This window comes from Vicugna pacos, chromosome 2 (genome assembly GCF_048564905.1).
Source record: "Vicugna pacos chromosome 2, VicPac4, whole genome shotgun sequence".
NCBI lineage: Eukaryota > Metazoa > Chordata > Mammalia > Artiodactyla > Camelidae > Vicugna > Vicugna pacos.
In genome coordinates, this window is record NC_132988.1 from 68,055,355 (window position 1) to 68,078,569 (window position 23,215).

General features: G+C 35.8%; 1 protein-coding gene across 1 annotated transcript; it reads right to left on the reverse strand.

The window, feature by feature from the left end:
* Positions 1-1,878: 1,878 nt before the first annotated feature.
* Positions 1,879-15,498, reverse strand: SULT1B1 (sulfotransferase family 1B member 1). The gene is made up of 7 exons (XM_006212498.3): positions 15,241-15,498; positions 14,208-14,336; positions 11,006-11,103; positions 9,151-9,277; positions 8,421-8,515; positions 4,901-5,081; positions 1,879-2,087 (listed from the first exon to the last, which is right to left on the reverse strand). Exons 1-7 carry the CDS (start codon positions 15,386-15,388, stop codon positions 1,975-1,977), a joined length of 891 nt encoding a protein of 296 aa, XP_006212560.1. The 5' UTR covers positions 15,389-15,498; the 3' UTR covers positions 1,879-1,974.
* Positions 15,499-23,215: the final 7,717 nt, after the last annotated feature.

Below are 23,215 nucleotides of genomic sequence, written 5' to 3' on the forward strand. Positions count from 1 at the left end.
TGAACACGCCTAGCACTCAAATCTTGATTTTTCTAATACCATTCTCCAAAAAGGGAACCAGAGCCCCTTGGAGAAATGGCTGAGTCTACAATCGGGACACAGACTATGTAAGATGGGTCTGGAGTATTCTGCACTGCCAGAAAATAATAAAAATGCTCAAAACAAACAAGCAAACAACCCTACAATAAAGCTGGTATGCCAAAGGAATTCAGAAGCCAACTTAAAGAGCTCCCAACAGACAAATTGGAAAAATTTGAGGAAGAAAATAAAGTATAACTGATTTATAACCAAAAGTATAAAATAAATACCTATGAGTCTTCACTGATTTAAATAAATGATTAAATACATAAATAAGTGGTAGAGAATTTAAAAGTCTCTCAAGCAGAATATTTCTAAATTCTATAGATACTTCTTATGTCAGGAGATGAAGCATTACTTCACGCTTCTTAAATGTGAGCTGCAGAATGTGATTTTCTTCCTAAGTATACAATATGGAAAGGGAGAAAAAAACACAGAGCAGAACTTTGCAATGGAAACCTGATAAACACTGTTTGAACCAGATGAACATCAACACTGGTAAGTCATATAGTTAGTATATATTCTTGATGTGATGTTGTGAGAATGATACTTTAACTCTGTGTGTGATCTTTTCCGCCAGAACATATTTGTTCAGTATAATCATGAGAAAAACATCACATAAATGCCAACTGAGAGGCATTCTACAAGACAGCTAGCCAGTACTCTCGAAAGAGTCAAGGTCATCAAAAATAGGGAAAGTGTAAGAAACTTTTCACACCTAAAAGGAATCTAAGAAGATATGATAATTAAGTGTAATGTGGTGCCCTGGATAGGGTCTTGGCACAGAAGAAATAACATTAGAGAATAACCAAGTCAATTGAAATAATGTTTAGACTTTAGTTAGTAGTAATACAGCAATATTTCTTTATTTATTGTGACAAATATGCCATGTTAATGTTTATTAATTATAGAGGAAACTGGGTGTGAGATTTCCAGGTATGAGGTTCCCTGTACTATCTTTGCAATAATTTTGTAAATCTAAAACTGTTCTAAATAAAAAGATAAAAAAAAAGTGCACAACTGTTGTATTTGAAACCGGAGAGGGGAGGCATAATGCCCATCACTCTATTGTTACATCCCCAGTCCCTTGAATTGTAAACAATATACATCAATTTATTTTCCCAATTTTTCTTTTATCAGGTTAAATAATTTACCTTTAAGTGAAAATGTAGCAGCAATAATTAAAAATTGTACGATAAGTCTCATTAAATCATTTCAGCATTCTTCTTAGAATTAAGACAAAGCACAATTCTATTTACTGGGTAGAAAATCCTTTTGTACATCAGGTGGATTTCAGTTCTTTGCTCAAAAATTACATAATCGGAAATTAGAAATTTGGACCCACAGAAATTAGGTATAGAAACAATATTTCTGAAATCTGAACCACATTATCTGGAACATGAACCATATTATTCAAATAGAGCCACTGCAAAATGAGTAACTTAGGGAACAACTTGAAATCCAGAAGACAGAAGTGGAATAGAGTGTCCTGGGTCAAGTTTTTAGGAAAGGAAAATTGGAGCAGAACTGGGAAATACAGTGTCAGTGTGAAAGCAGCATTTCTTGGGCCATATTTATAAGGCATAGAACTTAATTCTAAACCATAATATACGGAGATTGAGTAGGAAACTTTCTCTTGTCAGTACTAGTCTTGGAAAAGGCAGGAATGACCTACAAAAAAGTAAAGATTGGTCCTAACGTTAGGGAATTTGGAAGCTCAGAGTGAATAAGGAGCAAAACTGGGACCTGATTAACCATACTGAAATATCAAAGTTTTAAAAGCATATTTTTTCTCCTTTATAAAACCACTGGATTGCCCAAGTCAAGCCATCACTGCCCCTGTTTCAGCAAGCTGCAGGTCAGTTCCTCTTTCTTCAGGTTTTCGGTTCAGGCTCTTTAAATCTCCATGCGGAACTGAAGTTCAGTTCCAGACATTTCCTTCTTATAAATGGCATCAAATTTCTCATTTTGAGCCACCGTGAAGTAATTCTTCCAGTCACCTGCAATCCCTAAAATTTACCAATAAAAAAAATACGAATGAATAAAATATTTCCATTGTGAAGGAAGAGTTAATGTATACCAATAGCTTCCTGAAAGAAATTCTTTTAGTGTTTCTAATTGTCCTGGGTCATGGAGTTACCACTGGTCACTGGATCAATGGTCAGGGAATATTTTATTTCATGAGTTCCTTTTGGACACGGTACAAAGAACTGGTCAGCAGCACTATCAAATCATGAAACACAAAGCTGAAAAATTTATTTCCCAGAAATAGTAAATGAGGGTGTTGTGATATCTGGATGGTACTTGTGTTTTCTGAATTCACTGGACTCATATCTTATTTTAATTTTAGAGGATGAGAATAGCATTAAAGTCAGACATATAATGTCCTTGAACCATTTTTGCAGAAGTGAAACTATTGTGATATAAACTCACATTTAATCTTATACTTGGATGCTTAAAAATAATTATTTGAAAAATAAATAATTTTTATGGTTAATACCATAATGTGTTTTGAGGAAAACATTAATTTTGCCATTATATGTAACATTAAATATAATCATATTGAATCACAAGCCTTATTAACCCACGTTGGCTTGATGAAGATTTTAAATCCTTTTAATGAAAAATATCCCCAAGACAAGGTTGTTTGCTTGGTTATTATACTTTGCTCTATTTTCTCCAGATGGCACGTCCTCTTTGGAGTGGACGTGAGGGTAGTGCATATTTGGGATAATACACTTGTAAATATATGATGGAAAACAGAAAGTGCAGATTTAAACAATAAAGAGCCATCTACAAAGTATTCTAATGATCTATTTTGAATATGAATATTAGATACACAAACACATTCCCTTCCCAAAATGTGGGAAGTGAAAAATGAATTTTGGCAAAATCCCAGGGTTTTCTGTTTTGCTGCAACATCAGCATAAACCGTGGACATCATTTATTCTCTCCCTGTCACCTTTACCATTGTGTGGCTAAATTAAGACATTGATTCATCCAGCATGGCATCCTTCAAGAGTGAGTGTGCTGTGCCGGTCCCTTTATTCATGCTTCATCTTTGAGCTTTTTCAACATCTATGATATACATGCCTCTTGTATTATGAGCTTCTTGAGGCAAATGTACGTGTCACTTATGTTCTAGGGAATACGAGCTGCACGTAGGTATTCATGAACAGCTTTTCTTAGATGTTAATTAATGAATAAAGGGTATTCTTTAAGTGTTTAGTGAATGCATGAACAAGTAAATGGATAGATGAATCTTGAACTATTTAGACTAATATGACTTTATTAGTCTATTATTTTGGGTCAGAAAAAATGTACTGGATGCTTGTATTTTCTTTTTACCATTATCTTCCCCCATAACTTATGCTACAGGTGTTACTTTCTCCATTTTGTCAGTGATGTTATCCAAACTTAGGCAGAGGTATTTATTAAAGTCATAGATGCAGGAAATGGCATAGCCTGGATAAATTCCAGATCAATCTGACCACAAAGGATGTATTCTTTACCCCTCCCAGAGGCGATGTACAGACTGTTTCTCTCACGCACTCTTTTCCTTGAAGTTGGAGAAACCACAGAATCCAGACACTGAGCTTGCCTCATCTACCTCTACACTTTAATGAGATATCATGAGATTAAATCTGTTTTCACAGGACTGGGGATAAAACTCTCCTCGAAGTCACATTCAACAATCTGGCATAATCAGAATTTGCCTTTTTAATAAAGAGGGTTTTGTTCTCTGATTCTTCCACGAGGAAAATGTATATGTATGTTAGTGTGTATGTGTCTGTGTGTGTGTATCAGTCTTCTTTGTTTGAATTTTTAATACATCATTTACAATGAAAAACTCGCCTTGCCCTCTTCCACTAGAGTTCGTTTTGAAAAGTAGTGTTTCTGAAAATTAAAGAAAATAATTTGAAAAGACTAGGACTATTTCAAGGTACAGAGAAAAACGCGTTAGAAAAATCTATAATCATATAACTCTTTCAGGAGTGAGGGTTTTGCTCCACATGTTCATATGCACAATGTAGTCCTAGGGTTATGTTTACTTCCCAGCACACCAACAGAAATTGTACCCCTTTCTCTCCATTACTAGGTGGATAACTTCTTAAATTTAAGTTAATAATTTGTTAAATTTATTATTGTTATTGTTAATAACACATTTTGACACAAACTATATACAATAAATCACAGTATACAGTATTTGCTTCAATGGAAGTAAAGCTATATTTTGACAGAGGATGCTGTATTTCTCTATTGTCATCTTTCTAAGTTAAATTTAGATTCCATGTTTCTTATAATTCAGATGTTATTCTTAGGGAGCAAAAACTTCACATAGGGTAAAAAATGTCCTTTGTCTTGGTGAATCCTTAACAAAGTGACCACAGCTTTCTAAATGATATGAGGTCTTTAAAGAATTTGATACTGTGTTGAGTAACATTAGGTTATTAGTGGAAAGAAGAAGGAGGCCTAGGCCAATTTGAACTGCAATTAAGACTTAGGAATAAAAAATTTAGAACGACTCACATCAGAATTGACAAAACAGTGCCTTTTAGCAGAGTAGTAAATAGGAAGAGAAACATGTATCAAGTACACAAGGTGCTCTGGTAACAAGTTTACAGGCATTATTTCCTTTAATAATTTCTAATTTAACTCAGCAACTTTTTGTGAGAGGTATTATTAGAGTCTTTATTTTACAAATGAAGAACTTCATGCCCAAATTGGCTAAGTAATTTGTTAGAGACTACAAAGCTAGTCCTCATTTTAGAGTAAATCATAAGAAAGCAAAAATGAAAATTAAACTCAGCGAAATACTCACCTTTGCGCATAAAAGAGGATTTGCTAGGATCCATCAACATACTTGGTAGATGTGTATAATTCACCAGAGGGTTGTCCTTCATCATTTCAAACGAGGTATGATGGATGATCTTATCCAACATTTCATCACTCAGGTTCTTCTCTAGAAATCGAGCAGTCTTCTTGATTTCTTGCTTTGGATTCTATCAGTGAGTAAAGTGACATAACCAAATAAATGGTGAACAATCAGTCATTAACATAATGTGAAAAAATTAATCATAAAAATGAAAAAATCAATAATTTATACTTAGTAAAAGTAGAATAGAAATATTTTATTTATTCTAGATCCTATACTTTTAGTTTATATTCAAAGTACAGTAAAAATAAACCTTGAGCTAAGTATTAACAATATTTAGAAAAAAAAATTATAAAAGCTATTTTAAGCTCAATTTGTAATCCAATTTGAACTGTGAATGTTTCAGGGATCCAGTATCTTTTCCTTCTCTCTGCCTTTGTTTTTCTGTTCTTAATCAAACTTGCTTTCTTCTTTTTAATAATAATATTTAAAAACAAAAACAATAAATTTAGGGACAACTTCAGGTATGTTTGCCTTAGAGTAAAAATACTGATTAAACCTTACTTGGACAAAAAATATTACAAATCCACTCCAATGAAGGTGCAAAGATATCAGAACCTAAATTATTCATTAACCACTGAGGATAAAAAGAATAAAATCTGAAAAATGAATCATTTTCAGATTTTAATATTATAAACTTAATATTTGTAACTTTTTTGAAGGCTAAGCCTAAATCTGCATGGATATATTTGGAAAGATTTTTAAGGAGGTAACATTTAAGTGGAGTTCAGAAAGAGTCACAATTTACCAAGATGCACCGTCTCCTGAGGTGTGAATTTCCAGCAAAGAAAATGGTTAAAACTCTCAGATGGATAGGGTCTCACAATATGTTCAAGGGAAACAAAAAGTAAAGTGGTTGGAGTCAGGATTGAGTAGTTCATAGGAGTTAGAGAGGCTATAAATCTGGAAAGATGCATTAGGGTAAAATTGAGAAACTCCTCAGATGTCTTGCTGAAGGATTTGGACTGTATCTGTTATCCAGGAGAGAAGCAATAGTTTTTAATAATGGTCTTATTAACTGTGTGTATGCATGTCTGTGTGTGTGTGCGTGTGCACATATGGGTATGTTTTGGCAGGGAGTTCCCTATAAGGGACGTCCTGGAAATATTCTATGTATCAGATCTCAATGAGAAAAGATTAAGATGATTACTAAAGGGGTGTCAGGGCTTAAAATAAATGAAAGTTCAGAAATAATGATAGTGGAATAAAGGCCAAAAGAGAAGTTAGTAGTGATACTAGAACCTATATGTGGACAGGCAAATAGCAATTTCTATTAGGGATTTAAACTGCTTGAAGAATAATCTGCCCACTGCCGAAATATCGATGATGATGTGAGTTTATAGAACAGTAGACGTTAAAGCAGAGAGCGCTGCCTCCTACTGACTCTCCCCCTGCTCTGTTTCTCTTTCACGTCATTGATCGGGAATTTGAGAATTGACGTAGACACTCGTCAGCCTGATAAAAATTACTAGACTTCTCTCTGAATTTAATTATATATAATTATAATTTTGTTCTATTGTTATTTTTATTTAAACAATTTATATACATACATATAAAAACATTGTCTAGAAATGACTGTGTGACAGGAGAAAAACATCTTCTATTATGTTTGATGTATGTAGCAGGTTTGAATGGAATCCAGAATATCTGCCTATTGTTTTAGAGCTGATTGGGATAGACTGAAAAATCACTGTGAACAAGTTGATTAGAATAAGGTATTTTCACTGAATACGGAGGAGAAGTTTGGACAAGAGAGTATTATACTAGGGAGCAGCGTGACGTGACGTCTGCCTCAGCGTTTGGATACCAGCCCAGCCCAGGAAATGCATTTTTTCATCCTATGGAGAAAAGGGTCTACACTCAGAAGCTAAAATTGCTCTTTTCATAAAGCCAATAAGTGATACTTTGGTATCCAAGAAGTAGAGAGAGATATTGGGTATAGAAGGACAATTTTCTCTCTTACGAAGAATTTATAACAACTCTGATTAATCTAACACTCAAGGGATATCACCACTTTATAAAAGTGGTTTCATAAAACCACTTTAGTTTTACAGCTGTGTATTATATTGTCAGCAAATTGACATTTGTTGCCTCAAGCCTGCATGAAGGGGAAATGGTAATGTTTAGATCACAGATTCTTTCTGGGCTGCAAACAAGTGTGATGGAGGATGGGTGCCTGGGCAGGGACTGAAAATGCAAAGGACACACATATTGATGAGATGTGAGAAATACCCTGAGAATTTCTCAGAAATGCCTGGAGCAAGGGAGATTTTACAGAGAGCAAGGTTTCTGTTATGCAAAGTAGGATTGATGTCACTAAAATGTTGTTATTACTGCTCATTCATTCAAGCAATCAATTATTCACACAACAAGTGACCATGAGACCCTATTTATGTGACAGGTGCTATATGAGGTACTGTGGATTCAGTTATAAGAAAGATAGACAGTGTGTCTTCCATCAAGAGCATGAAAGTCTACAAAGTATCCTCATTTGCATGTTCAGGCTTTTATAATTAGATAAACTTGGTTTCCACGTATTTCCCAGGTGTGTGTGTGTGCATGTGTGTCAATGTGTCTGTTTGTGTGTATTTGGCTAATTTAAGTAAAATAGCCCACGAAGAGGCCTGGAACTTTGCAGCAGTATTTGAGCTAATACTAGTTCATACAGGAGACCAAACCAAATGAATGCTTAGCAGTCCCTGGACCAAGAATGAGGAAGTAAGAACGTAAAGGAGAGGGACACAGTTGAAAGATATAATAGGTTGGGAGTGTGAACCAGTGGGATGTTCAGGATATAGAGGAATCATATCCACTGTATGAAAGCCAATGAGGACAACTAACGTTCAAGCTTTGAACACTGGATGAACAAATAACATCATTAACCAAAAGAGAGAATAAAAGAAAAGTATTTCTAATCAGAGAGAGAAGCAGTTGAGTTTTGTTTTGGACAAGTAAAATTAGAGGGTCATTTTAGTGAAAGCATGGATTTGGATTCAGGGTAGAAGTTAAAATGGAGTTTTTGGTGGGTCATTAGCACAGTGGGCATGGGCATGATCATCAAAATATGGCAAGGAGTTCAAAAAGAAAAAGACTACGTGGTAGGTAGAGATGCACAGGAAGATCATGACAGTGCGATAATCCATAAAGCACAGGAGAGAGTTTCAAAAAGAAAAGATGCTCAAAAGAACACACCAGTTAAAAAAGGATAAGAGGAATAAAAATGTCACTGATTTCTCACTTATAAAGTCATTAATGATCTTAGCAAGATTTGGGTAAACAGACATGGAAAGAGGCAAAGCAATCATTATCATTTTAGACTCCACAGATTAAGTTAAGAAAATCTGTTACTCCTTTTACCCCCAGGTGTGTTTGAGGAATTATGCAGAATGCATTTCTACTCTTTTACCTCTTTCATATCTTCATAGTGTAAAAAAAGTATTGGGTGTTCTTCCTTTTTCTTCCACCAGCTTTTCACATGATTAAACCAGGAACCAAAGGCCACTAAAACCAGAGAAACAGTCTAATTCACAAGGATTCATCAAATTGAAGATTTGTTTGTGAGCAATGAGACAAATTGTACAAACGTTTTGTGGAATTTAGTAATCAAGGGAACTGAGACTATAAAGTCACTTTAAATAATTATATAGATAATCAGCCATTGATGGATGTATAAACAGTCAGATTTTTAAAAACATATAAAGAAGCACAAAAGAAGCACTTCAAATGAAAATACATTGACCTCCAGTAGGTTATACTTAGCCTCACATAGAAGAAAACTATACTTTTATGAAGTACTCATATCAACTATTTATCTAAGTACTGTGCATGTATAACAGATCTAACTAATGATTTTGGCAGTTTAAATAATTTCTATTGTAAGCAGGGACTGAGATTAGATTTTTAGCAACTGAAAAGAGATTTGAGAATATTTTCATTAAGTCAATGTTTAAGACCAGGTTTACATACTGAATACTAGAATACCATAATAAAATACTAGATGTATTTGATTTAATTTTTTAAAATGCAATTTGAATGTACTTGTTACTGTGTTTTGAAAGGAAAATACATACCAGTATGATTAATAGTATTATATTACATTTTTTTTAATTATTAATTTTAAGCCAAGGCCTACCTACCATTTCCAGTTATGAATTTCTCTAGATATTCTTCCCAGCTTCCAGGAAGAGGCTGCAAATTATTCATTAAGTCAAAATGGTAATACGAGACTGCAACATCCTTGGCATTTCGAGCCAGATAAATCATCTGCAGGGGGAGAAGGAAGAAAATCAGGTGCATGATATCTTACTGAAGAAACAAATGTAACATATAGGCACATAAAACAACAGATTTGAAATCCATGAAATTAAAAACAAGAAAACATTAAGAAAACTAATGAAACCAAAAGCTGAATCTTTTTTAAAAAATCAATAAAATTGATAAACATCTATCAAGAATGGCAAAATAAATACAGAAGACACAAATTACTAACAGGAGGTATCACAACAAACCCTGCAACTATTGAAAGAATTATAATAGTATGAAAAGATGTTCCACCTCCTATGTCATCAGGAAAATGCAAATTAAAATGATACTGAGACACCACTCCACACTTACTAGAATGGCCAAAATCCAGAACACTGATATCATCATATCTTGGTGTGGATGTGGCACAACAGGAACTCTCATTCATTGCTAGTGGGAATGCCAAGCGCTACTGCTACTGTGTAAGACATTTTAGCAGTTTCTTACAAAACTTAACATATCAATGATTCAGAAGTCGCACTACCTGGTATTTACCCAAAGGCGTTGAAAAATAAAAACCTCATAAAAACCTGCAAATGGGTGTTTATATCAGCTTTATTTATAATTGCCAAGACTTGGAAGCAACCAAGTGCCCTTCAGTAGGTGACTGGATAAACTGTGGTACCTCCAGACAATGGAATATTATTTGGCACTAAAAAGAAAACAAGTTATCAAGCCATGAAAAGGCATGAAAGAATACTAAATGCATATTACTAAGTGAAAGAATACAATCTGAAAAGGCTGCATATTGTATGATTCTAACTATATGACATTCTGGAAAAGGTAAAACCACAGAGACAATAGAAAGGTCAGTGGTTGCTAGGGTTGCAGGAGTAGGTGGGGCACAGAGGAATTAAGAGGGCAGTGAAACTTCACTGTATGATACTATAATAGTATATATATGTCATCATGCATTTGTAAAAACCCATGGAATGAACAACAGCAGGAGTGAACCCTTATGTAAATTCTGGACTTTGGGAGATAATAATGTATCCATGTAGGTTCATCAGTTGTAACAAGTGTACCACTCCGGTGAGACGTGAGAGAGAGTGCTAAGGAGGAGTCTGTGGATGTGGGAGCAGAGGCTATATGAAAAATCTCTTTAACATCCTTTCAACTTCGCTGCTAATCTAAAAGTGCTTTAAAAATAAATAAAATTACTGTAAAAATAAAGTCTTAAAAGAAAGAATAAGAAGAGAATATTATTAACAACTTTTCATTACAAAATTCAACAACTTAGAATTCCTTACATATCACAGTCTAGCAAAGGTCAGATAGATAATCTGAATAGCTTCACAGTTATTGAAAAAAATTGAATTTCAAATTTAAAAGTTTCCCCAAAGCGAGTATCTAGGCTGAAGTGTCTCACTGGAGAAGTTTACTGAACAATTAAATAAGTACTGACATCCTTATGTTGAGTTTTCAAAGAAGGTCAGAATATCTGACAGCTGGGAAATAAGATTAGCAATATTGTGCTGAGATAAGGATCTTGTTGCTACATCACTTTGGAAAATTTGAGTATGTAGGTTTAGGCTAACCATGTATTTTTTAAACTGAAACACTTTCGTATGTAGCTCAGTTCTCATGGTAACAAGTAAACAAAACACTTGAGCCATTAACTTTATTACTGTGTGAATGAGAAAGGGGCAAGGGCCACACGTTAAAGAATTGACTTGTAAATGAGTATACCTTGCAGTTGTTTTCCCAGAAAGACTTGGGAATGAGATCGATTGGTAGATGCGTCTTCACAAGCCGGGGTGATGGATTCTTCTCTAATTGTTCTATACCTGGGAAAATTTGGTTTGATTATAGAGATACTAGAGTTTCCAAGGAGCTTGCGTTTCCTGATTTTCTCAACCAACCTTGCAGGATATTTCTGAGCAGTATATAATGCTGTCAAATTTTGAGCCATTCACAAGCATTTGGATTCTAAGAGGCAGCATTTTCTAATGGTTAAGAGCTTGGATTCTGTGGTTAGCTCTTTCATTCAAATCCTATCTTTCATTTCTTACTTATCATTGAAACATCTGAAAGTATCTCAGTCTCTAGGCTTCACTTTCTTCACTTCCAAAATAAGGAGTAGTTATACCAACTTTAGCAATTTGGAGTTTTATAATATCTGTGCATTATTATAAATAATTATAATGTTTTCTGTATGTCAAAGAGATATTGACAGCTAGTAATTCTCACATAGACTATTATTTTGTGGCAGATATACTAGTATAGATGATATCTTTGTATAGCATCAGCTGCTGTATCTGCATTTTTATTACTTCCTTTATGTGTCATATATTATATATACATACATATACTACATAAATACCAAATGAAATTGTTGTATAATTTTTGGGTATTAGCTAAACTCTCCAAAGTCATACACCTAACATATGGTAGAATTTAGTTTCAAATTAAGTCTTTGGATTAGGGATATACAAACCTCTTGAGACAGAAAGTATCCATTTATTTTCTATATTAATAGCTGGGAAGAACCCAGGGGCCTGGATCACTATGTAAATAACTTGGCCAGTCAGAAAGCACTTTTGGAGTAAAGGCATACTTATAGAATTTCAGACATTAAACTAGGAAGAGCTGGGCTAACCCTTTTAATTTATGACTTTTTAATGGACTCAGTGGCCTTTCTCATAGCTCAGATATATCTGTTAATGATGCCATCCCCTACAGAGTCATCAAACTTAAAATCTCAATTACCGTAGTCTCCTCCTCCAAGTCTCACATCCAATAAATCTTAGAGTCCTATGCATTTTTTTTCACAATATTACTTATATCCAGACTAACCTCTAGATTACCTATTAATCCTATATTATCTTCCCATCTTTTGCATACAGTGGCACACTTGCCCCAAATTATACCTGACTCACTCATTCAAAGCAATACTATGCTTCAGTTATTTACAAAACTTGATTACATATGCTAAAAAGCCGCTCAATTTCTAATATAGCATCCTTTTAAAAATGATCTATACAGCACTTATTTTTGTCTGACAGTTTATATTTGTTTGTTTATTGTCAGTTCCCATGCCTCTTCCCATCTTCATTCCCAAACACATGCACTGAAATGGAGATTCCGTAAGAGCAGGGATGTAGCATGTTTTATTCACCAATCAATATTCTGGGGAGAACAGGTCATAGCACATGGTTGTATGAAGAACTCCGTAAAATCAGTGCAGATAGGGTTGGCAGACTTAGGAAATAAATATGCAAGAATCCCAGTTAAATCTGAATTTCAGGTAGACAACAGACACCTATTAGTATAAGTATCTCCTCTGAACCATTTGGGATATACTGACACTAAATAAAAGAGCTATGTATCTGATTTTCAAATTTAATTTGGTATCCTGGATTTTATCTGGAAGCATTAATTATACATCTGTAAAATTCTACCAGGCATTTCATTATGCTTCCACTGGTAGCTACAACCACTTTATCCAGCATGCAGAAGTGAGAAATCACAATCTCCCACAGCGCACTCTTCCTCAATGCCTTGACGGGGAATTTTATGTCTGTTTGTTTTATGAAGTTTTCCCTATCCATTCTTTCTCTTTCCTTCCTTGACTTCACTGAAAGATTTCTCACCCTCTCCCATCTTGTAATTCTTTTGCCACGTGAAGTCCTTTCAATAAACCCTTTACATGCACAAACATGAGTGCTGGGAGTACATAATGGCATTGCAAGTATTCACATTCAGGCTCCAGGGTAAATCCGAGCAACAGCTTCCTCTCCTCTACCTGCTGAACCTCCCCTGCTCACTCTCTGGTGATGCCCCACAGCCTCACTCCCCACCCCCAGCCCTCGGTCTCTGCCCGTAATCCCTGACTCCCCTGTCCCTGGTTACTTAGATTCTGTCACTTGTTATTTCAGACTTTTCTATGGCTCTTGAGTCAGCACACTCTTGCATTCATTTTGGTTGCTTGTCCCAGAATAATCCTTTAGTTCTGAGCTTTATCATTTGCTTTCTGATTTTAGGCAGCCACATAGAAGGAATGACACCTCTGTTGATCCTTCTCTGCCTATGGAAGTAAATGGCTCCCAAAGGGGAGGAATTTTGATTCTGCTCTTTAAATTAATAGATATTCACCATCATACTACAGTCTTCTTATCCCAGGTTTCTAGCAGCGTGGGAGAAGCAGGCCTTGCTTTTTGAACCCTTATCACTTGCCTACAGAACACCACACCCTGCTGATTCTTTCTTGGCTCACTGAGTATTTCTTGAAAATTACAAGCCCTACGTGATTTCTGTCTAGTCTCCAATTGTTCTCACTTTTCCTGTCTTTCATTGTTGTTGTGGTGGTGGGTTTTTTTCAGTCCCTGGACTAAACCAAGGTCTTTTCTGCATCTAGGGCCTCATACCCACATTTCCTGAAATATGCTTTCTCCAGCTACATGTGTGGCTTTAGGTCTCCATTCACAGCTGATATCCCTGAATATCCAATTGAAAGAAAACTCTCCTCTTGTTCTCTTTAGAGACCTATTCTTTGGATACATTGACCAATAATATTCATGTATTGTTAGTTTATTTACTTGTTTAATGTCACAATATTATTGCAAGCTCGTTGTGGGCAGGGCATCTAATTTCCTGATCACTGTATATCTAGCCCATAACATAGTGCCTAGTTCTTAGAAACGATGAATAAATATTTGTAGAATGAAAAATGAATTCAATTAATAATAAGTTTTATATTTTGAGAGGCATTGGTATTTCTTTACTTATTTAATTTCAGCAATGTCCAAAATTAAGAAATTATTGTCCTAATCTGGTAAATTCTGCACAACAAAACTCAGTAAAAGACAAGAAACATTTTTGCCTATCAACCAAAATTTTAGTTATTTTCTACAAATTACAAAATTATAATTCCTGGGTGATTTAAAATTACCTGAAGTTCTTACTCCAGGGAGAATCATTTCCAGCATTGGAACTTTAGCAGTTATAAAATCTCGCTTACATTTTTCAACATCTCCATCATTTAAAACCATGTCCAGAATTTCACTAATCCAGGTGGTACCTATGGCAATAAATAACATTCTTTTACAACCTTCACCTGAATCTAGCGGAAAAACGTTCCTGTTGGAAGCCTACTATCTTAATATATTCTCTTAGAAACTTAATTCTGCAGTTTCCCGTTCTATGCCTAAATGCCCTTTCTAGTATACTCAAAGTAGATGGCTACAAGACAGGAAGGGGGCAGGGCACAGCCATTCAATGAATGCTACAGCGATTAACATCAAAATGGTGAAAGATTCAACCCCCAGCAGGCCTTGAGGCTCAAGATGGTGGGAGATCTGTCTTCTAGTAGACCTTGAGCTTCATTATATGCTTATTGTAATATGTTAGCATGGTGAATAGCAGGCGCCATGGCAGCCCCAAGGCTAACCACAGAAGGTCAAAGAGTGGGAAACAACCACTCCTGGGAATCCCAGCCCCTTCCCCAGGCTAGTTAGACTGGTCCTTCCACTGATTTGCATATGAAGCTACCAAAGCCCATAAAAATGGGCAACACTGCCCCTCACAGGCCACGGCCTCTCTCTCTCCATTCGTCGGGAGATGGCCCACACTCTCTGTAGAATGTGTACCTACTTTTAATCTGAGTACCCATTCCCCACACCTCATGGCCTTTCTCTTGCCTTTCTCTTGCCTGAATAAATCTACCTTCACTCAACTGTGACTCGCTCTCGAATTCTTTCCTGTGCGAAGCCAAGGACCCACACTTGGCGTGGCACGTCCCAGGGGCTCAGCCAAAGCCTGGGACACAGCCCTTCTCACGCCCCACATATGGTTTTCTTGAATCAGCTATACTGACTGCTAAGAATGCTAATTTTATTTAGAATATTAATGATTTTGTAGAGAAGCTAATTTTCAGGAAATAAAAGTCAAAGTCAGACCCACATTTGTCTGGGAAAAAAACTCACCTGATTTGGGGTAAGTGGCTATCACAATGTCATCCCGCCTACTTTGGAACTGTTCAATCTTTTCCAAGCCACTTGCAAAAGCGTAGGTGATGGGATAGCCACGGACTATCTTCAGATTTTTTCTCAGAACGTCATTTTGGGAAGTCATTTTTGTTTCAGATTGTATGAATACTTAATAGAATATTTGCACAATCAAATCATGGAGAAATAAAGAGGATAAAAGTCAAAAGCTAAATAAGTAACGTTATTCTTAAGACACTCTAACTTGTCACAGAGCAAAGTTGGTCTTTAACCACTGAGCACCAGAGATCTAAATACAAAGGGCATTTTTATGCGCATACAGCTGTGGATTGCAAAAGTAGCAGCTGGCTCTGCGACAAGCAGAACAAAGGTCTTTAGTGGAGGCTTTGGACAGAAATGGAGCTGCACGTATTACTTTGAATTAAAAAAATCACATTTCACAGAAATATGCTAAAAATATCTGGAAAAATAAACCTATCACTTATCATTACACTTCAGTTGCACTTCATTTTTTCTTACAGGAAACTTGTCTTTTTTACCTTTGATCTTCTGTATATAATGCATTTGCTTTCCCTGTCTGCTTCTAAGATATTCTTTCTTTATCATTAGTTTCGGGCAATTAAATTATGGCATACCTTGGTGTGGCTATGGTCCCGGGTTTATGTGTGTCCCGGTGCTTCAAGTTTATTGAGCTTCTGAGAATTGTGCATGTATGGCATTTACAGTCGTTATTTCTTCAAATTAATTTTTTTTCTGTCTTTCTCTCTTCCTTCTGAGACTCCAGGACACATAAAGTTGTTCACAGCTTACTTAAGATCTCTTCACTTTTAAAACTCTTTTTTTCCCTCTCTTTGTGTTTCATTTTGGATAACGTCTATGGCTATTTCTTCGTATTCACTAACTTTTCCCTTTGCAATGTGTACTCTGATGTTAATCCCATCCAATGCATTTTTCTCTCAGACACGGTAGATTTCATCTCCAGAAGATGATTTTGTGAGTGATTATACTTCTCCTGTCTCAATTTTTTTAGCATTTTGAATATACAAATAGTGACAGTTTAATGTCTTTATTTGCTAATTCTGACATCCGCATAAATTCAAGGTTGTTTTCAATTGACTTAATTTCCTTCCACTATGGTTGACTTCTTCTGCTAGTCATTCTTGATATTTTTTATTAGATGCCTGGGGTTGTGTCTGGGGTTTTCCTTCCTGTGCTATTGCCTGGTAATTCTCGCAAGGCAGTTAGCTAGGGAAATTGTAGGGCTTCTTTTGTTTTCTATCCACTGTTGTTCATTGTGGTTGTTTCCAGGGCAAATTTATTTTTTGTTACTCTATCCTGACTAGAAGCTACGATGATTAATTTTATGTGTCAACTTGATTGGGCTATGAGATGCTCAAATACTTGGTCAAATATTATTCTGGGTGTTTCTGTGAGGGTATATTAGAATGATATTAACATGTAAATCGGTGTCTTAAATAGAGTAGATTGTTCTGTCTAATGTGGGTGGGCCTTATTTAATCATTTGAAGGCCTGACTAGAACAAAGTGTCTGAGTAAGAAAGAATCAGGCTTCCTGCCTGATGACCTTTAAACTGTAACATCAGTTTTTTTTCCCTGCCTCCAGAATAGAACTAAAACATTGGCTTTTCCTGGATTTGCAGCCTGGCAGCTTTTGACCTGGAACTATACCACTAGCTCTTCTGTTCTTGGGCCTTCAGACTCAGACTGGAACTAATTCATCAGCTATTCTAGGTCTGTGGCTTGCCAATTCATCTTGTAGATAGCGGGACTTGCCTCCCTCTAAAATCACCTAAGCCAATTACGTATAATACGTCTCTTTATGTGTATATACATAATATAAAAATTGCTTTGTATACTCTTTGATTAATAACTATTCTTATCATAATAATCCTAATAATACTAAACTTGAATTAGAATCTCATTGATCTGCTAAGGTTCTCATTGTGTCTTGATAGACTATTAGTCAGGGTTCTCCAGAGAAACAGAATCAATAGGAGATACACACACACACACACACACACACATATATATAATGCAGGCAAAGGAGAGAGAGAGGTAAAGAGAGAGGGATGAGAATTTACTTACATGATTGTAGAGGTAGACAAATTCCAAGATCTGCAGTTAGCAAGCTGGAGACACAGGACAGCCAATGTTGTCCTTTCTATCTGAATGCCGGCAGGCTTGAGACCCAAGGAGAACTAATACTTTAGTTCAAGTATGAAGGTAGGCAGGAGAAATTCCCCTTACTCCCAGGAAGGTCTGCCTTTTTATGCTGCTTAAGTCTTCAGCTGAGTGGATAAGGCCCATTCACGCTAGGGAGGGCAATTTGTCTTACTCAGTCTACCGATTTGAACACTAATCTCATCCAGAAATATACTAACAGACACACCTGGAATGTTTGAACAAATATCTGGGCTCTCTGTGGTCCAATCAAGTTGACACACAAAACTGACCATCACAGAGGGCTGCTCATTTTTTTTCTGCTTCACTGTCACTGAACTTTGTAAGGAAAACTCTAGCCTTGCTCTTGCTTATGTGTTTCTCATTTTACAACCTCTCCCCCCGGCCCTCATGGAACGTGAACGTCCCAGAAATAGAGGAAACTGTAGAAGGTAGACATTATAAAATTCTTCATAATCTATTGTTCTGTTTATTTCTGAGAATCTGTCACTCAACAATAATGGATACAACCAGACGAACAGAGCTCGAATTAATAACAATCTAAATTATGTAATATCTTAGATAAACTTCTGTTGCTTCTAGTAAAATAACTATAACTAGATATCAGAGGTTGCCAACCTCTGACTGGCAAATTGACCGATACATATATTTTTCTCAGGCAAATATTTTGCCAGTAACTTGGCGATTCCAAATTCCCTGAGGGCACTTTAAACACTGACCGCATTTATTCAGCTTTCCTTAGTAACTCGTGTAATGAGACCACAAGTGAAATCACGACTATGAAGCTAGCCGCTGCTTAAACTCATATGCCTAAAGTTGATTTGTAGACAAAAAGACCTGCTTTTGATTAGAAAAAAAATATTTTGGCGTAGCAGCCTGGTATTTTAGAGGTAACTCCTCCGCATCCTGCTGCCACCCTCACTCCCCAACCCCTTAAAAAAGTCTAGAAGAGAGAAAGCTGGACACATTAAAAAAATTTTTACATTGTAAGACATGCATTATATGTCAGATTTTCTATCTTATAATTAATCGGTATGCACACAAAAATAATGTATCTTCTAATTTCTCCAGTAAAAACAGTTATTGAATAATGGCTTTGTCTTAAAATAGACAGCAGTTTATGCTAGAAATACGGTGAACATAATTTGAATTTTGTATCTTCCTTACCGCTCATAGAGTAAAAGAATTAGGGACTCAGGGGCCTAGAAAAGGGTAGATTAATGACAGAGCAGAATCTAGCATAGAGTGGACACAGACAGGTTAAGAGCAGGCAAAAGCCTAAGGCAAGTGTGCCAACGAGAGCTGAGCAACCTGGGGCATTTAGGAAAATTAAATTAAATATTCTATGTTAAATTGCTGTCTTCTCTATGCTTCTCATTTATCCTCTATTTTTGATAAAGTATCTGATTGCTTCTGTAGCACCTTTGTTAGTGCAGGGGCAGGTTCTAGTAGAAAAAAATTCTCCAGCATGAATTACTGGAGAACATGTTGGCAGCCTCGTGAAGGGAACAAGTAATGACTAGGAACTTAGCAGAGCAGGAGATGGAAAGACGAGAAACTGAGTATGTAAACACTCAACCTGGAATAAAGTAGGTACTGGATGGACTGAATGAATGAATGAATGAATAGTGAGACCCGCGCTTCTCATCCAGACTCTTCTAAGACCTTGGGGATGGTGTTACTTCTGAGTTTGAATATAAGGAATGAATGACAGCAGAAGTCAACATAGATATTCAGATATTAGATTTGAATTTTGCATAATAAATGAAATAGCTTTCTTCTATTAATTTCCTAGCAAACCATTTCTTCAAAGATCATATAAAAATAAATATCAATTCAAAATCTCATTTGAATGCTTGTATAGTCTGAATTAATCGAGGGAAACAAGTGAGGCCCTCCTTTTCTTCTTTGGTTCCAGAATGTAAAATTCAGAAATATAATTCCACTTACCCACTCTTATTATGTATACAGATTATTATGAGAAAGCAAATGGATATTGAGGATACAGTTTTATATATCATCAGTTACAAATTATATAGACACATTTATTCCCCGCATAGTAAGTGATTAACACTATGTTATACATTTAAATATCAGTGCTGGTCCTAGTTCATGACTTTTCCATTTTATTCTTTATTTTAGTGTAACTTATACTATTATTTTATATTTGTATAATTGATTCAAAATCATTATTTAAATACTGTCCATGTACAAACGCCATGTACTATTGTCATCACTTGAGAGCTTGTTAGAAATGCAGAATCTCAGGCCCCAATCTAGAATCAGAATCTGTATTTTAATAAAATCCCCTAGTGATTTATGAGCACAAGAAAATTTAGGAAGCATGATTTTAAACCACTTTTTATCTACTCTCTAATAATACAAGGTAAATATAAATGATTCATCAAAATGAATTGTGTCTCCTAGAAATTAAATTGTATTGATTGTGCTTAACATATGTGACCTCTGATCATTACCCACAGTGACGATAAGCCTTATTTTCATTTTGTGGGAGTGATTAGGAAGTGGAGTTGCAGGGAGTCTCCTCACACACACCAGCAAGTGAGTGCGTGACTCAGAAATGGACTTGTTTTCCTAGCTCTGCTCTCTTAGTCATACTGCAAATCTATGTTGGTGGGCCTGACCAGAGTCAAAAGATGTTCCTGATTTACCTTATTCAAATAAGGATGTTCACAGTTTGTAAGGAAATTTTTTTTTGACAAAGCCAACTACCCTCTGACAAAAAGCTTACATTCCTCATGCTGCAAAAATGTTGTCAGAGAACTGTGGATATGAGTAACAAGATGAAAATAAAGCAGCTGATTGTGAACACATCCTAGTCACATCTGGGAAGTGGGTGTAACCAACTCAGGGACTTAGGAGGAGCAGTCCTGAATTAGCATTGCCGCATCATGACCAGTGAATGATGAGGTTTAGAATTATGTGAGAAGGTAAATTCAGGGGAGGGGACCTGAAGACATACAATAACTGATAACTAATGTGATTGAGTCAGATACCCTGGAAGATGGTTTATAAATGACATTTACTTTAGAATATAAAAATTTGTTCTTAAAAATCTTTTAAGTCTTACCTGAAAGTGACAGACCATGTTATGCGGTTGTTTACTGTAGTTTACATGGCACTGCGAGTCTTCCTAGTTAGATCGAGCCATAGGCTAAAAATCTCAATGCCTAAAACTGGCTTTAAAAACGAAAAACGGGAAAAAGAGAAAAGCGGAAAATAATGCCCCTCTTAGGAGAAACCGAGTCATCTGACATTAAACCTGAATGGTTCTTTTTTTTTTCTTCAGGTGGGTATACCATGTTTATTTTAATACATCTCATTCGTTTGTTTTGAATGGTTATTTTAATGAGAAAATAGTATCTCTTCCATTTGTTTCACCCTAACAAAGTACAGCTCTGCTTGGTCCACATCAAGCCACTGAAATAAGTGAATTAAATAACATGTTCTGTATTCTGGAAAGTATGTTAAAGTGATGTGTGTGTGCGCACATGCAGGTGTGTACATGGGGGTGGGGGAAGAGAAGGGAGGACTACAAGTGGATTCCTTCTTCCTTTATGAGGCTTACGGTTCTATGAGAAGTCCCCCAACACTGGCATTCTTCGCGAGAGTCTCACTGAACCCAGAAAAGTAAAAGCGATCACTGAAAGTCTGAGAAAGCCTGCATAGAGTCAACAACAACACTGAGTTTCCTGTGAGAAAATTGCAATTAGAGAAAAACATCCCAATTATAAACATGTGTTCAAAATGGAAACCATTCAGGGAGCACCATGCTCTGTGGATGCAAGATCAAAACTTAGGCGAGAAAAGAGATTGAAAAAGAAAATTTTACCTTGCGATTGAATTTCCTTTCTCAGTTTTAATTTTCAGTTAGTGGTGCAGCTGCCGAAGGGACCTCTGGGTACAGATGGTAGTCCTTGGAAGGGCAGGCAAGAGAAGCCCCAGGAGACTCACTCCAGGAAAGAAAAATAAGCTTAAAGATATGATCTGAAGGCCGTAGACAGTGACTTCATAGGCTGTTAAGATATACAAGGTTTGAACTATACACACAGAGGCAGGGCCTGTTGTTTCAATAGCTGGAAAAGCCAGGAAGCCTTGAGAAGGAAATGGATCAGGGTGGAGGCCAAAAGTAAGTAAAGTCAGAGATTACCTGGATTTAAAGTTCTCCACACTCCTTCAAAGGGTTTGAGAGAAATACATAGGGAAAGAACCTGAAGGGTCAGTGGACGGATACCCATTGCTTCTCTACAACTTCTAAGAATGTCTTGTAATAATTTTGGTTATATTGGAAAGTCATTGTGTGTGTGTTTCTGTGCATGTACACATATGTGTGAGTTTTCATCTGAAAGAAACATGAGTTTCCAATATCATGAAAAAAGCATATACCAAGGGTAAAATAATTTTGAAATCAGAAATGGGGAGGGTAGAACTGATGGTTGAAGAATACATTTGCTTTCTGTCACTCTAACCATTTCTACAACCTCTCAGACCTTTTGTTTTGTTTTGTTTTATTTGTTTGTTTTTTGTATTCTAAGTCCCATATACTCAAATAAAGAGTTTAGTGGGAGAATAATGTGGTAAAGATGCTAATGTTGGATGAGACTAAGGTCCAGCATATTCCTGCCATGCAGAAATAGCAACATTTTTAGAGATCTAGATTCTTTTTGTGAAGGGTCCAAATGCTAAATGTGTAACTATTGGCAACTAACTACATGCATCAAACAATATAAACACTTTTGTATGGCACATGCCAAGGAATGTAATTTGCAAAGGTGTTTGGCATAAGGTGTTAATTTCAGAAAAACTCTACTTAGATGTGCATAGATTGCCTGACAACCACATTATTAATTAACTCATCAAACTTCAGTTGGTATATACTAATTGAAAAACACTCTAAATCAGAGATTCTTGAATTTTAGCATGTTTCAGAATCATCTGGGAGGCCATGACAAAACATAGATTAGTGAGTACCAATTCCCAGTGTTTCTGATTCAGTTGGCCTAGGGTAAAGCCTGAGAATTTGCTATTACAACAAATTCTGAGATAATGCTGATGCTACTGGTTTGGGGACCATACTTTGAGAACCATGAGTAAAAATATCTCTTGTTTTAAAATATATATTAATATCCTATGGTTAACTCATTCATTAATCTCTTTATCCATTCATTTATGTATTCATTCAGTCATTCACCAGACCTATCATGTTCCAGATACTACACTAGAATAAAACGAAAAGCATTAATGTTTGCCTTGCTGATTTATAAAAAATTATTGATTGAATGCATTCTGTATCTGTTGATAGCTCAAATTTTACCCATGAGATTCAGAGAGTCTAAAAGATTTGTCTAAACTCATAAACATTAAGTAAAGAATCAGGCTCAGAAAATAACTTGTGACTTTTAAGCCATGTAAGCTTAACAAACAGAGTAACAGATATAGAAGAGGGATTAAGAAAAACAAAAGATTCACAGTGCATGTATCCTTTTTCCCCTAAAATTAATCCTGTGTACACATCAACCAGTCTAAACAGAAGTAGTTAAGATGATTAGATCCTTTCAATTTCACTGTCTAATAAAATAAATAAATTCTATGAAGAGTTAAATAAAAATTAGGAAATTATTTTATGGCAGATGAGAAATATAAAATTGAGAGGCACTCAAAACTTTAAAATATTTGTTTTTCTCTTTGTAAAAGTAATAAATGAACATTGCAAAATAATTCTAGAAGATATA

Excerpts from the sequence above, each read along its gene's own strand:
- SULT1B1 (XM_006212498.3), bottom strand. The coding sequence starts at position 15,388 with ATGACTTCCCAAAATGACGTTCTGAGAAAAAATCTGAAGATAGTCCGT. Across the intron at positions 14,337-15,240 it reads AGCCACTTACCCCAAATCAG|GTACCACCTGGATTAGTGAA; the intron begins GTGAGTTTTTTT and ends TTATTGCCATAG. Across the intron at positions 5,082-8,420 it reads ACTATGAAGATATGAAAGAG|AATCCAAAGCAAGAAATCAA; the intron begins GTAAAAGAGTAG and ends ACTCACTGATAG.